Here is a 16,359-nt window from a genome sequence, read left to right on the forward strand (position 1 = left end):
GTATATGGCGAGGGACTGATATTCGCCATTTGGCCACGCCCACACGGTTCAGCCAGCAGCGAGCATTGACAGAGTTTATCATCCGAATCATCTTGATTAGGTCAAGAGAGCCATAAACAGAGCTTTCCAAGTAAAAAAATAGCACTTCCTGTTCCGAGGGGGCGGGGCCTAAGTGATGTCATCATTTGACCATTGGATATTATTGGACACTCGATTATGATCAATCACTGAACGTTTGGTGTCTCTGTGAGTTTTTGTGTTAGAATTACAAATTATTTAATTTTTTCCTCCATTACAACATTGAACTTTCATTCCGTAGGGCAATGCTGCCCTCTGGTGTCGAATTACTGAAATAATGAAACTATTTCAGTGGGCAGCAGAGGGCAGCATTGCCCTACAAACAACGAACATGGACTGTTTATTATGTAATTACACAGAAGATCTCTCTAATTCATTCTGAGGGGGCGGGGCTTAGATGACGTCATAATATGATGACATAGCATTGTCAGGCATCACACCAGGATGAGTCAGGCCAAGTTTGGTGCAGCTCGGTCGAAACATGTGGAATCTAGAAGCAAACGTATGGCATCGGCGTTACAGGTCACTTCGCCTCGCCGCCACGCCCACCTGCTATGTCAAAGCCGGCCGGGGTTGGAATCCACAACACACCAACATGTTTTCTGTCTCTGGACACAGTTTCATGTTGATTAGGTCAAAGGGCTAAGATAGCGACCGTTCACAGTAAAACATGACACTTCCTGTTCTCAGGGGGCGTGGCCTACTTAAAAAAATAATTTCACCACAGGGTATTTTAGGACACCCGATGACGATCAATCACTGAACGTTTGGTCCCTCTATGTGTTTTTGTATAGGAAATATAAGAGTTTCGTGTTTCATGGCGAGTAGCTGAACTTTGACCCCTGGTAACCCCCCTTCAGCAAGCTCATACAGTCACCAATTTGATAACTTTAAATCAGACATGCCTTATGATCAGACTGACCGAGTTTGAAGTCGATCAATCGAAATCCCTAGGAGGAGTTCGATCAAATGCAAAGGCTGTAAACGTCAAACTCGAGGTCCAAAATGGACATTCAATACAAAATGGCCGACTTCCTGTTGGGTTTAGAGCATGGCTCCAAGAGACTTTTTTGTACGTCCTGACATGATACACATGTGTACCAAGTTTCGTAATTCTAGGTTTAAGCATGGCTTGGGGCTGTTCATTTAAAATACTCTAGGGGTCGCTATAGAAAAATTAGGCCACGCCCACCAAATATCGCTATGGATTCCTGTTCGGGGATGGATAAGGATCCATCCTAGTGAGTTTGGAGCAGCTCACCCCGAAACTGTGGAATTCAGAGCCAAACGAAATTCGATGGCGTTCGCAACGCCGCCACGCCCACCTGCTATGTCAAAGCCGGCCGGGGTTGGAATCCACAACACACCAACATGTTTTCTGTCTCTGGACACAGTTTCATGTTGATTAGGTCAAAGGGCTAAGATAGCGACCGTTCACAGTAAAACATGACACTTCCTGTTCTCAGGGGGCGTGGCCTACTTAAAAAAATAATTTCACCACAGGGTATTTTAGGACACCCGATGACGATCAATCACTGAACGTTTGGTCCCTCTATGTGTTTTTGTATAGGAAATATAAGAGTTTCGTGTTTCATGGCGAGTAGCTGAACTTTGACCCCTGGTAACCCCCCTTCAGCAAGCTCATACAGTCACCAATTTGATAACTTTAAATCAGACATGCCTTATGATCAGACTGACCGAGTTTGAAGTCGATCAATCGAAATCCCTAGGAGGAGTTCGATCAAATGCAAAGGCTGTAAACGTCAAACTCGAGGTCCAAAATGGACATTCAATACAAAATGGCCGACTTCCTGTTGGGTTTAGAGCATGGCTCCAAGAGACTTTTTTGTACGTCCTGACATGATACACATGTGTACCAAGTTTCGTAATTCTAGGTTTAAGCATGGCTTGGGGCTGTTCATTTAAAATACTCTAGGGGTCGCTATAGAAAAATTAGGCCACGCCCACCAAATATCGCTATGGATTCCTGTTCGGGGATGGATAAGGATCCATCCTAGTGAGTTTGGAGCAGCTCACCCCGAAACTGTGGAATTCAGAGCCAAACGAAATTCGATGGCGTTCGCAACGCCGCCACGCCCACCTGCTTCATCGCAGCCGGTCGGGGTTGGAATCCACAACACACCAACATGTCTTCTGTCTCTGGACACAGTTTCATGTTGATTAGGTCAAAGGGCTAAGATAGCGACCGTTCACAGTAAAACATTACACTTCCTGCTCTCAGGGGGCGTGGCCTACGTAAAAAAAAAATTTCACTGCAGGGTATTTTAGGACACCCGATGACGATCAATCACTGAAAGTTTGGTCCCTCTATGTGTTTTTGTATAGGAAATATAAGAGGTTTTTGTTTCATGGCGTGTAGGTGAACTTTGACCCCTGGTAACCCCCCTTCAACATGCTCCAAAACTCACCAATTTGATAACTTTAAATCAGACATGCCTTATGATCAGACTGACCGAGTTTGAAGCCGATCAATCGAAATCCCTAGGAGGAGTTCGATCAAATACGAAGGCTGTAAACGGCAAAATCGAGGTAAAAAATGGACCTTCAATACAAAATGGCCGACTTCCTGTGATACTTGCACTATGACATTACTTGTAAATTCTGAGCGTCTTAGTGCGCTCTACAACTGTACCGAATTTCAAGTCTCTACGATGAAGTAAGTGAATAGCAATGGGTCTGTTGAAAATTGCTAGTTGCTGCCGTTGAGCAATTTTTTTTGCGATTTTTGCGGCGACCTTAAAATTCAAAAATTTTAAACCGCCTAGTCGCTTCCGCCAAGTTTGGTGAGTTTTTGAATATGATAAAGCCCCCAAAAAGGCGCCTCTTTAGGGGGGCAGAAAAATAAGAATAATATTAAAGCTGCAAGCAGCCTCGGGCGGCCCTCGCAGCAAGCGCCGCTCCGGCCTATTGGCCACCGCGGGGGTTCCGGCCACCGCAGGAGCTCTCGCATGGTTTAGGGCGAGCTTTCCAAGGAAAAAAACGGCACTTCCTGTTCCGAGGGGGCGGGGCTTAGATGACGTCATAATATGATGACGTAGGATCGACGGGCCTCCCACCAGGATCACTCAGGCCAAGTTTGATGCGGCTCGGTCAAAATATGTGGAATGTAGAGGCAAACGTATACGAACGGCGTTGCCGCCATTGAAAACTCTTGGCACTTTAAAGCAAGCGAGACCAACGTCCTATCTGTCATCCAACACAGAATCACCTTGATTAGGTCAAGAGAGCCATAAACAGAGCTTTCCAAGGAAAAAAACGGCACTTCCGGTTCCGAGGGGGCGGGGCTTAGATGACGTCATAATGTGATGACGTAGGATTGACGGGCAAGCCTCCAGGATCACTCAGGCCAAGTTTGATGCAGCTCGGTCAAAATATGTGGAAGGTAGAGGCAAACGTATACGAACGGCGTTGCCGCCATTGAAAACTGTTGGGACTTTAAAGCAAGCGAGACCAACTTCCTATCTGTCATCCAACACAGAATCACCTTGATTAGGTCAAGAGAGCCATAGATGAATGTTTCCAAGGAAAAAAATAGCACTTCCTGTTCTGAGGGGGCGGGGCTTAGATGACGTCATAATCTGATGACATAGAATTTTCAGGTATCACACCAGCATCACTCAAGCCAAGTTTAGTGCAGCTCGGTCGAAACATGTGGAATCTAGAAGCAAACGTATGGCATCGGCGTTACAGGTCACTTCGCCATGCCGCCGCACACAGCTGCTTCATCGCAGCCGGTCAGGGCTTGAATCCACAACACACCAACATGTCTTCTGTCTCTGCACACAGTTTCATGTTGATTAGGTCAAAGGGCTAAGATAGCGACCGTTCACAGTAAAACATGACACTTCCTGTTCTCAGGGGGCGTCGCCTAAGCGATGTCATAATTTCACCACAGGGTATTTTAGGACACCTATTGATGATCAATAACTGAAAGTTTGGTGTCTCTGTGAGTTTCTGTGCAGGATATATAAGAGTTTGGTGTTTCATGGCGAGTAGGTGAACTTTGACCCCTGGTAACCCCCCTTCAGCAAGCTCATACAGTCACCAATTTGATAACTTTAAATCAGACATGCCTTATGATCAGACTGACCGAGTTTGAAGCCGATCAACCGAAATCCCTAGGAGGAGTTCGATCAAATGCAAAGGCTGTAAACGTCAAACTCGAGGTCCACAATGGACCTTCAATACAAAATGGCCGACTTCCTGTTGGGTTTAGAGCATGGCTCTAAGAGACTTTTTTGTACGTCCCGACAAGATACACATATGTACCAAGTTTCGTAATTCTAGGATAAAGCATGGCTTGGGGCTGTTCATTTAAAATACTCTAGGGGTCGCTATAGAGAAATTAGGCCACGCCCACCAAATTTTGTTATGAATTCCTGTCGGTGGGTGGATAAGGATCCATCCTAGTGAGTTTGGAGCAGCTGGGCCCGAAATTGTGGAATTCAGAGCCAAACGTATGGCAACGGCGTTACAGGTCACTTCGCCACGCCGCCACGCCCACCTGCTATGTCAAAGCCGGTCGGGGTTGGAATCCTCAACACACCAACATGTCTTCTGTCTCTGGACACAGTTTCATGTTGATGAGGTCAAAGGGCTAAGATAGCGACCGTTCACAGTAAAACATGACACTTCCTGTTCTCAGGGGGCGTGGCCTAAGTGATGTCATCATTTCACCACAGGGTATTTTAGGACACCCGATGACGATCAATCAGTGAAAGTTTGGTCCCTCTATGTGTTTTTATATAGGAAATATAAGAGTTTCGTGTTTCATGGCGAGTAGGTGAACTTTGACCCCTGCTAACCCCCCTTCAGCATGCTCCAAAACTCACCAATTTGATAACTTTAAATCAAACATGCCTTATGATCAGACTGACCGAGTTTGAAGTCGATCAATCGAAATCCCTAGGAGGAGTTCGATCAAATACGAAGGCTGTAAACGTCAAACTCGAGGTAAAAAATGGACGTTCAATACAAAATGGCCGACTTTCTGTGATAGTTGGCTTATAACATTCAATGTAAGTTCTGAGTCTTTTGGTGAGCTCTACAAGTGTACCAAATTTCATGTCTCTACGATGAAGTACGTTCATACCATTGTGTCAACAGAAAATTGCTAGTTGCCGCCGTTCAGCAATTTTTTTTGCGATTTTTGCGACAACCTTAAAATTCAAAATTTTTAAATTTTCTAGTCGCCACCGCCAAGTTTGGTGAGTTTTTGAATATGATAAAGCCCCCAAAAAGGCACACGAAGAGGTGGGAAGAATCGTAATAATAATAATAAACAGTACAGATACAATAGGCCTTCGCAGCGCTTTGCTGCTCGGGCCTAAATAAACAGTACAGATACAATAGGCCTTCGCAGCGCTTTGCTGCTCGGGCCTAATAAGAAACAGTACAGATACAATAGGCCTTCGCAGCGCTTTGCTGCTCGGGCCTAATAATAAACAGTACAGATACAATAGGCCTTCGCAGCGCTTTGCTGCTCGGGCCTAATTAAAGCTGCAAGCAGCCTCGGGCGGCCCTCGCAGCAAGCGCCGCTCCGGCCTATTGGCCACCGCGGGGGTTCCGGCCACCGCAGAAGGTCTCGCACGATTTCCAGAGCCGCAGCCAACTCCCGACCGCAGAAGCTCCGCCGCAGTTTCCAGCACCGCCGCCCGCCAGCCGCCGCAGAAGCTGTCGCGCATTTTCCCCGCCCGTCCACCGGGCGACACGCGTGAATGCGTTCGGCGGCGCTCCCCGACGACTGTCAAAAAATGTGGCGCAGATCGGTCGATGCGTCGAGGAGATACAACCCATGTATTAACTTAGGGGGCGCAGTGGAGCCAAATTACATTTCAAACCCGTTGGGCTCTTTAGAGGTGAACAAAGGTCATACAGATCCAGTTTGGCGCCAATCGGATGATCTATGCCTGAATAAGAGCCAAACGTATGCATATGGCGAGGGACTGATATTCGCCATTTGGCCACGCCCACACGGTTCAGCCAGCAGCGAGCATTGACAGAGTTTATCATCCGAATCATCTTGATTAGGTCAAGAGAGCCATAAACGGAGCTTTCCAAGTAAAAAAACGGCACTTCCGGTTCCGAGGGGGGCGGGGCTTAGATGACGTCATAATGTGATGACGTAGGATTGACGGGCAAGCCTCCAGGATCACTCAGGCCAAGTTTGATGCAGCTCGGTCAAAATATGTGGAATGTAGAGGCAAACGTATACGAACGGCGTTGCCGCCATTGAAAACTCTTGGCACTTTAAAGCAAGCGAGATCAACTTCCTATCTGTCATCCAACACAGAATCAACTTGATTAGGTCAAGAGAGCCATAAACAGAGCTTTCCAAGGAAAAAAACGGCACTTCCGGTTCCCAGGGGGCGGGGCTTAGATGACGTCATAATGTGATGACTTAGGATTGACGGGCAAGCCTCCAGGATCACTCAGGCCAAGTTTGATGCAGCTCGGTCGAAACATGTGGAATCTAGAAGCAAACGTATGGCATCGGCGTTACAGGTCACTTCGCCACGCCGCCACGCCCAGCTGCTATCTCAAAGCCGGTCGGGGTTGGAATCCTCAACACACCAACATGTCTTCTGTGTCTGGACACAGTTTCATGTTGATTAGGTCAAAGGGCTAAGAGAGCGACCGTTCACAGTAAAACATGACACTTCCTGTTCTCAGGGGGCGTGGCCTAAGTGATGTCATCATTTGACCATATGGTATTGTAAGCCACCTGATGTCGATCAATCACTGAAAGTTTGGTCCCTCTATGTGCTTTTGTATAGGAAATATAAGAGTTTCGTGTTTCATGGCGAGTAGGTGAACTTTGACCCCTGCTAACCCCCCTTCAACATGCTCCAAAACTCACCAATTTGATAACTTTAAATCAAACATGCCTTATGATCAGACTGACCAAGTTTGAAGTCGATCAATCGAAATCCCTAGGAGGAGTTCGATCAAATACGAAGGCTGTAAACGTCAAAATCGAGGTAAAAAATGGACGTTCAATACAAAATGGCCGACTTCCTGTGATAGTTGGCTTATAACATTAAATGTAAGTTCTGAGTCTTTTGGTGAGCTCTACATGTGTACCAAATTTCATGTCTCTACGATGAAGTACGTTCATACCATTGTGTCAACAGAAAATTGCTAGTTGCCGCCGTTCAGCAATTTTTTTTGCGATTTTTGCGACAACCTTAAAATTCAAAATTTTTAAATTTTCTAGTCGCCACCGCCAAGTTTGGTGAGTTTTTGAATATGATAAAGCCCCCAAAAAGGCTCCTCTTTAGGGGGGCAGAATCGTAATAATAATAAGAAACAGTACAGAAACAATAGGCCTTCGCAGCGCTTTGCTGCTCGGGCCTAATAATAAACAGCACAGATACAATAGGCCTTCGCAGCGCTTTGCTGCTCGGGCCTAATAAAACAGTACAGATACAATAGGCCTTCGCAGCGCTTTGCTGCTCGGGCCTAAATAAGATAATACTGTATTAGTTCCAGAGGGAAATTCTTTGTTACCCCTGTCATTTCCACTACATAAACTAATGCCTAAATGAGAGTTTTGTGGTGGGAGGATGATAAACATTTATTAAAGGTGATATTTTCACTGCATTTGATTTAAATCATTCCCACTCTAAACTCCTTGGCCAGGTAAATCTTCTATTAACGTTTAGCAGGAGTAATTTCATCTTGGTGCAAACAACATCACTTATTTTGAATGTCATCAGGTTTTTGAATGCCTCAACTATTCAAATAATATTCACTAAGGTTATTTGGAAATTAGTTCATTTAATAAATTTTTATCTATTAAATTAAACAGGCTTTTGCTTTCAGTGTTTGTGGAGGCGGGGAGAGTAAACAATCTGCTTAAACCAATGGTGTAGCTAAAGATCTTCTGCTTACCTTTAAAGTAGAGAAATACTAAAGTCTTCTACTAAATCCAAAGTTTATTACAGTTATATTTCAAGTGGGCTTTCAGTGGTTTGCAGTAAGGTATAAACTGTAATCACTGTGACAGAATTATTGGTTGGAGTTTATTGCTAAAAATAGGGGCCAATGAGAACGTTTTGGGAAAATTATGTCTTTCAGAGAATAAATGTTAGGGCTGCATCGTCCAAAACCACTTTTAGTTGTATTATTCTTACCTGGGTAAAACAGGTCCAGTATCAACCTTGCTGCTGGGCCTGAATGCTTATAAAAGCAAATTGCTTCAAACCAAAAATGTACTCTTGAGATTTTTCCCATGAAAAAATCTAATTACTTCACATAAAAATAATGGAGTTAACTTCCACTCTCTCGACTGATATTTTAAGATTTATCTGCTGTCAGCTTCTATACTTGTCAAGGTTCAGCTCAGAGAGACCCCGGGACAGCTTAAGTGACATTTAAGTTTATATGATAGAAGAATATTGTTGGTCCAGTGACATCTGAACATGGGTGACCAGTGCAGTTTTGCATCCTTCACCCTCTGAAATCTCTCCATGCTCCCATCTATTGCTTATAGCTACTTGGACTAGAAAAGTGATAAATGTGAAAATCACTACTAATATTTCTTCAAGGTGCATTTTCTTGCAAGTTTAACTAAATGTAAATTCTTCCTTACTCACACAGACGGGGCTTTTCCTTGACTTCCATTCATTTTTTGTTCATTTCTGTTGCCTAACCCTAACTGTAACATAAACGCAATTCATACCTTGAGTTTATGTTACCTAACCTTTGACCCAAAAAGAGCCCTTCTCCTTGTGGGACCCAAATCCTGGCCCAACATGAGTATTTGTCAGAACAATGGGCCTCACAGAGTGAGAAATGTTTGCATTGTAACCCATATTATGACACTCTTTGCATTTATGTCTACCTCTATAAACGGGGTCCACTGGATTAGGACCAGGCTTCAAGGTTTCTTGAAGGCTTGAGAAGGTTAGTAAATACATCGCAAAAGGTCCTGGGCTCCATAAATGAGTACACACTCACAGCATGCAAAAGTGACCTTCAAATCTCCACAAACACCTCCGGTGGTTATTAGAGGCACATGCTCTCTCTTTGAACCCACTGTCACACTCTCCTCATATATCTTACATCGCGCACATGTGACCCAGAGACAGATGATTGGATTAGTCCATTAACAGCCTGTTCATTTACAGACTATGACCTTTTTTCTGCCTCCTTCCTCAGCTTGACTTATATTTCCGTCTTTGCTCCCCATGCTTTAGTATTTTTTTCTGTTTTTCTTTGTGTAATTCTTTTATATCTCAGATTATTTGTGTTTATTTATGATTGTGTTGTTGTTGTTGTTGTTGTTGTCTTCCCACTTTAGGAGATGTGAATAGTTTTTTGGGCCAACGCTGGTAAAGCTTTTACAAGACAGTGAGACTAATATAATTTGAACTTCAGCTACTGTATATACCGCAGATTTATAATGCTAAAGCAACCTTCTATACATCTTATTTTAAGACAAGCAATGGTGGAGAAGATACAGAACATTTCCAGGTAAATGTGAAACAAATAACAGTGGTAATAATGGCTGATTTGTTTGACATAAAGCTAAATATAAATTTAACTCCATTTGTACATATGGAAGTGTCTTCACAATTTCTGTTCATGAATTTATCTTGCTCATGAGTAAGTCTGCAGCGATGATCAACCTACTGCATCACTTTTCTCAGGCAAACACAGTAAACAGTCAGTAAATAGATCTACCAGCATTACAAATTTTCTTTGTTATATATTTATTTGTTATTTTTGCCCTTTTCAAATACCACATACTTTCATTAGAAAACAAAATAATTGACAGTGTCAACATATGATTTTTTATGGTTCGTGGTACATAAAATGTATTGCCACTGTAATTTAACTAGTCATCCTCTTTTCTGTGTTACATTTTTTTTCTCTGCCTCTCTCATCTCTCAGCCCTTCTGGCTGCTACCCATCCCCTTCCAGAAAACAAAATAAGCTTCCTCACTCAGGCCGTCCCTCTTTTCTGAGACTCCAACAGATAGGTCCTGACAGAGCAGACAGGCTGCAGGAGCCAATGTTTTAACAGCCATTACCGAGATGGGCGCTGACAGACTGGTTTGCCTGCAAATTTTCCTTTCTTTCTCAAAATCTGTCACTGTGTTTGCACAAACGGTGATTATGAAGGTACACTGTGAAGGGGTGGCAATTTACCAAAGACTGTGATGAAAAGAGTGGAATTGGTCATGCTGTCTGTGGTTCATGTTTTCATTTTAGGCTCAAATTGGCCGCAGCGTATGGAGGAGACTTTTTTTTTCCAACTTGTTTGTTTCAACTAAGGTAAAGGGTGAGAAGCATAAGCTCACACTGAGACTAAAACGATCCCAGAGCTGTATAATAAAAGAAATGATAATAGCATCCCAGGCTGAATGGAGGATCTATAACACAATAATTCTTAAGAGATAAAGATATTTGTGTTATGACTCCGTACAGCACGCATCTCTGGCTCACGTTTGTCATCTCACTGATACAGATCTGCGGCAGGATTTCCCAGGATGTTTGTCCTCTATAACGCTTCAAAAATAAGGCTCACTCAGTGTGGTGTGAGATGGCTTCTATGATCTTCAGTCCGACTTATCGCTTTTGTTTTAATTGAATACGGCTTCCTTGCCTCTCCACTTGTTTTATTTCATAGTGATAAAGCTGCAGAATGCAACCGCAGCGGCTGTCATCGAGAAAAAACAATTAACGGTTCATGATAAGGCCAAATCCACAGCAAATATTGCACTTTAAACATGAGGGTTTATGCTCCTATCTATTTTCTTTGTTTTAATTTGGAGCACTGCCAGATAGCGGGCATAACAGATGACTGTAATTATGGGAAGACAGTGGAGAAGGAGTACTGGTTAATGTTTCGCATATTGCCGAGCTGTACTTTGCAGTAAAGGGGATTTGTTTTAAGTGGAGCAAGTAATGAGAAGTAGCAGCAATGCAGAATTACAGTATTATGTTGCTGTATGTTTGTCTTGTTAAAATACTAATGATGACTGTGTTTATTGTGCCATCTGCTCTGGATTTAAAATGTCAAATGGCCTTACAGAAAAATAGGATTAGTTCAAAGGGACCAGGTAAGATCTTTCACTCCACTGGGTTTCATGCTCCCTGTGGTTAAAAAGGCCATGTCCTGTCAAATCTGAAGAACAAGACTAACATATTCTTTCCTGTGTTTTGTTTTTCAGCCTAAAGCAACACCAGCAGTAAGTCAGACCACACGGGATAGAAGAAGCAACGAAGACAGATTGGGATAAACAACTTCAGAAAAAAAGGACTTCGTGCCAGAAAGTAGTGCAGATTAACTGCAGTGTCTAAGCTTGCGTGCGTGTGTGGGTGTGTGTGTGGGGGTGTGCGTGTATAGGTGTGTGTTGTGGGTATCTATGCACATATCTAAAGTGAGTGTATGTAGGGAATAACGGTGTGTTCATTTCAGTATTCGAGGTACATTCAGCACATTGTGTTGGATTGTTGAACGGTCTGAACGATCGTCAGAAGACTTGCAACTGAGGATTACCACGTAGCTCCTCTGTGAACCACAATCATAAATTAAACTGATGTCACTGCATTACCCAGACTGGTAATAATCATTAAGTTGATCGCCACATTACAGGAGTACTAATAACTCTGTGACTAGTGGTGACCCATGTGTTCTGACAGTGATCTGAGTCTAGATACGATCCTTTATGTCTTTGTGTTTCTAATACAGTGCCTTGCAAAAGTATTCATACGCTTTGACCCTTTTCAGATTTTCTTACATTAAAACCACAATCACAAAAGCATTTATGACAAGTTTAATGTAATGTTGTGAGTTGGAGGATCTCAAAACTCTGACATCTTTTTCTTCAGCTCCAGTGACTCTATACCTTCCTCTACAGTAACTACTTCAAGTCCTGTGGGTCATATCACTATCTGCACATCCAGAGGGAGAAGCCTTTACTCAATTTTGTTTTCTAACTAGCTCAAGCTCAGTCAGATTTGATGGGATGAAATTGAACGTCATATTCAGTATATTAGAAAATGTCTTCTGATGTGCATCTGTTGAAAATAACATTGAAGCGTCGAACATACTTTTCATTAAGTCCACATTTCTGTATCAAAAATGTTTTTTCTATTGGTCTCAAGTACATTTCTAAAATGTCATGTTAAAGTCATACAAAAAAACTCAAAATGAATAGAAATAAAAGCTTGGTAACATCAGTGTGTGTGTAATTAATCTACTTTTTAGTGAAAGTTACTACTACTAAAGTTTGCTACTGAAAAAAAATTAACTTAAAAATGTTCTGATTTATTGGATATGACTGTATTTATAAATCTTGACACAGGTACAGTATGTATGTACAGTATATGTGCATGCCACACTTCTCAGTTTTATTTGCAAACAATTTTGAAAGCCATCCGTTGTTTTTCTTCTACTTCACAATTATGCAGTACTTTGTATAGATTAATCATATAAAACCTCGATAAAATGCATCGAATGTTACAGTTCTGACATGACAAAATACGAAAAGCTTGAATGTGTACGACTGCTTTTGCAAGGCACTGTAATGCAGCGATGGGTTTGATGATGGTCAGGCTGTATGCACGGTTCACTTTCAGACCACTTGAAACTTACTCAGGCCCAGACTTTAAAGTCTAAGAGCAAGAAAATCCCCTGTGACCTCAGCCACGACTGACTGCATGACTTGCCATAGCTTCAAACAAAGAAATGTTTTTGTTTTGAACATAGCAATGCCTGTCAGCGTGCTGGATTGGTCTGTTTTCAATATATGTCTCCCTCCTAATCAGAATCTGGAGAAAAAGGGTAAACAAGCAAAGAGACTCTGAGTTTTACTGTTGATGAGAGTCTGTGAATCATCTACTGTTGAAAACATTCCCACTGCACTAAGTATTGATGTCAAATGCAGGTTGGAGGTGACAGAAGCTCTCTCTGTAAAGGGCAACATGTAGATAATATTTCTATATTTTTTTTGGTTGCTATAGCCAGAGGAAAACAAGCTTCCCTCCCTATTCATGTAGCACCTAATACAACGGGGATTGTTTTCGATGCATGCAACCATTGCATTGATTTGACTTTTTTCGAGCCTACGTATTGCGTGTTTTGACTGTAGTGCTGCTTTTTAGGAATCGCTTTGTAATGCATTACAGCACATGCTTGCAATGGAACTTAAAGGTCACTTTCAGAAGTGATTTATTCATCCCACAAAGAAAAACAGTTTGATACTTAGATATTAGACCTGTCACTGCAGCATAACGGCCTTGTGTTGTTTCTTCTGCCTGGGAGTTTTAATAGAGGATTCGAAGCTTCTTTCAGTGAACAAAGATGGGATGTAATAGCAAGGAGAATAGAAGTCACTCTTATTTTTCTATCAGCTTATGGAAGAACTAAGAAGAAATATCCTGAGCTGTCACAGTTCCAGGAAAACGTTTACATACACTCATCATTGCCATCTTTTCCCCTTTAAAATCTATATTTAAGCTGGACTGATCAAACTAAATTAACGGTACATGGGTGAACATATTTACTGTTTATTGTGGATTTTCTTAGATCCAGATATTGACAGATTCAAAAATATACATTTGATCTCATTAATATTCGGTCATATTTTGGTTAGAATATTGCACTTCGAGAATATCCTCTTTCTAGCCATCAACAAACTTCTTGCATAATTCTCGCTTGATGTTGGGCGTCTGTTTTTTTTACAGAATTTCTGGATCAGCTTGAAAAATAGTCTGTCCCTGTTTGTCTGTTTTATCCACTTAAAGGATAGGTATGATGCATATTTGGTATATTTGTTGAAAAATTGCAGGGCAGTCTTCTTCACTATTTGCACTGATTTCTTTTTTTTTGTACGTTTGTCACACTTCAGACCAATTTAAATATAGTCAATGACAACACAAGTAGGCTTTAACACAAAACGCAGTTTTTAATGGAGAAAAAAAATGCAAACCTACATGGTCCTGTGCAAAAAAGGTTTGTTTTTTTTCTCCGTTAATTCTATTTCCACCACAGCCGAGACTGTGTGAAGTTTGAGACCTTCACATTGACTCCTCCAAATGTTCGCGCCACTGTAGTTAAAATAGCTTAGTCTTTGTCTCCTCAGACGGCAAAACTTCAGAAGGTATTATAGAACAGCAGTGTCTTTCTTGGTCGACATCTATTCATTGAATAAATGTGAAACTCTCTTTAGTGAAACTGGTGCTCCAGTAATTTTCAGTTCCAGTTCAGTGAATATCCAAACAAAATTATGTCAGAAACGTGTTATTAGCTAGATAAAGCCTGTTAAGATACAACTTGTTAAGGAATATTTGACTGTGTGCATATTATTAAGCCCGTGTCTATAATTTTGACAATTTTCAGATTAGAAAAATAAAATCAAAAGTTGTTCACATATTTCTTGTTTCTAAAATATAATAGTTTGTTCATAATCAGCAGTGGTTCTTGCATGAATGCTGCACTTCGCACCCACGTGCCCACAACAATTTTAGTTTATCAGAAAAACAAAGATTAATTAGTTAATCTATTTGACACTAGTTTGGTACTTTACATGTGACACAACTAAATCAGTAAGTACATTGAGATGATTAAATATGTGTCAGATTCTTTAAAAAAAAAACTGTAATAGCTCTGTAACTTAGTACTAACTTTGAGAGTCATTGGTTAGCAGTGTGACGCAACCATATTTTATCGCAGTTCTTCCATGATGTAAAACATCAGGGGATGCTCCTTACATTACTCACATAGAATTGGGGAAAAAGGGAAGTAATTTGACAATATTTTCTTTTCCTCTTTTTAATGTTAGTGTTGCCTGCCTCCAGGTCACACCGTCTAGGTGGGGACAAGCGATTAACGACATTGATGCTAAGATAAGTGTATGTAAACTTAAAAGACTGGATCTACATTTTGGTTTTAACAGTGTGAAAAAAGTTTTTAAAAAAATTGTTCTTTTTTCCCTTTTACAATGAGCAGCGTTAACCACTCTGAACCTTTTTTGGAAAGTTTTCCATCTGAGATGTGGGAGAGTTCCAATTTTTTATGCAATTATGCCGTAAGATTAACAACCGTAGAGTATGGGCTTGAAATGAGATATTTATGAAAAAAAGCAGTGTGTGTTCTTTAACAATAGCACCAGGTGAAACTTGTGTTTTGAAAAGAAGAGTTTTGTATTTATAGTGTTTATCTGCACTGAGCCAAGAGTGGTAATGTTTCTTATTCTATTAATGAGAATTATAATATGCAGGCACTGGAATAAAATCATTTGATGAGTCGTGTTTTTATGTTTTTCTTTTTTGTGGAAATAATAACCTGAAAAATGTGATGAAGGACCAAAAGGCAGCAAGTAGCTGTGTGTTTGCTAGTAGGATTTATGATGGGAGATATTTTTATCATGAAATATGCAGTCCTCGTGATAAATATACCCGCATATAATCAGAAAACGTTTTTTAAAAAAGAAAAGATTCAAGATACAGCTGGATTTTTTTGTTTTTTATTATGTGCATCAGACTGTTTTCATGTATACTTACTGACTGCTCTCTCCTGCACTGGTTTACTCACAATAGATATGTGTCAATATCTCAGCCAGTGCAAAAGGCCAACTGTGCCATGAGTCACATATTTTAGTAGATGTTACATAATATGTGAGAGAGCTTCATCTATGAGTAGAAATTGTGTGATAAAATGCTTTTCAGTGGGTGTCAGAATGTGAAGCTTTTAGCTGCACTGACAGTGAGAGACTCTTTGTTAGATGTGTACTGTAAGCACATTTGTAAACACACCTGATGATGAATACAATGCAACTGACATCTATATCTGTCATCTCTTGCAAAACCCAAACCTGTTTTTCTTGTTTGTTTGGGTTTTTTTTTTTTTTTTGCTCCACTATAAGACATTTAACAAATATTCCTAACACATGAATGAACAGCCTAACACTTTTGCAGAAATTACTTCATTTTGTTATTTTATAACTTTTATTTTATTTTTCATGGAATCTTGATAAAAAGCATTTTTACACACAGAGATCTTAATACTTAATTAACATTATGCAGGCACCGACTGGTATGTTGTGACCTATATCAGATCGTATTTCTTTTTTCAAGCTTTGACCCCACTGTACCACTTTGAGTCAATTCTGACTCACTTTAAGACCCAAAATATTGGATAAATGTATTAGACATATGGCCAATTTATTAGGTACAGTTTTGTAACATTGGTCTGGACACTCCTGCCTTAGGAAAAGCTTTGATTTTTTTTGTGGTATAGATTCAACG

General features: G+C 41.1%; 1 protein-coding gene across 1 annotated transcript in view; it reads left to right on the forward strand.

Moving 5' to 3' along the window:
* The window catches only part of LOC102229150 (zinc finger matrin-type protein 4-like), a 90,162-nt gene extending 74,803 nt beyond the window's left edge, over nucleotides 1–15,359 (forward strand). Inside the window, exon 7 of the mRNA XM_005801561.2 lies at nucleotides 11,280–15,359. Coding sequence (XP_005801618.1) covers nucleotides 11,280–11,301 — 22 coding nt within the window. The 3' untranslated portion in view covers nucleotides 11,302–15,359. The remainder of the gene's footprint in view (nucleotides 1–11,279) is intronic.
* Nucleotides 15,360–16,359: the final 1,000 nt, after the last annotated feature.

This window comes from Xiphophorus maculatus, chromosome 22 (genome assembly GCF_002775205.1).
Source record: "Xiphophorus maculatus strain JP 163 A chromosome 22, X_maculatus-5.0-male, whole genome shotgun sequence".
NCBI lineage: Eukaryota > Metazoa > Chordata > Actinopteri > Cyprinodontiformes > Poeciliidae > Xiphophorus > Xiphophorus maculatus.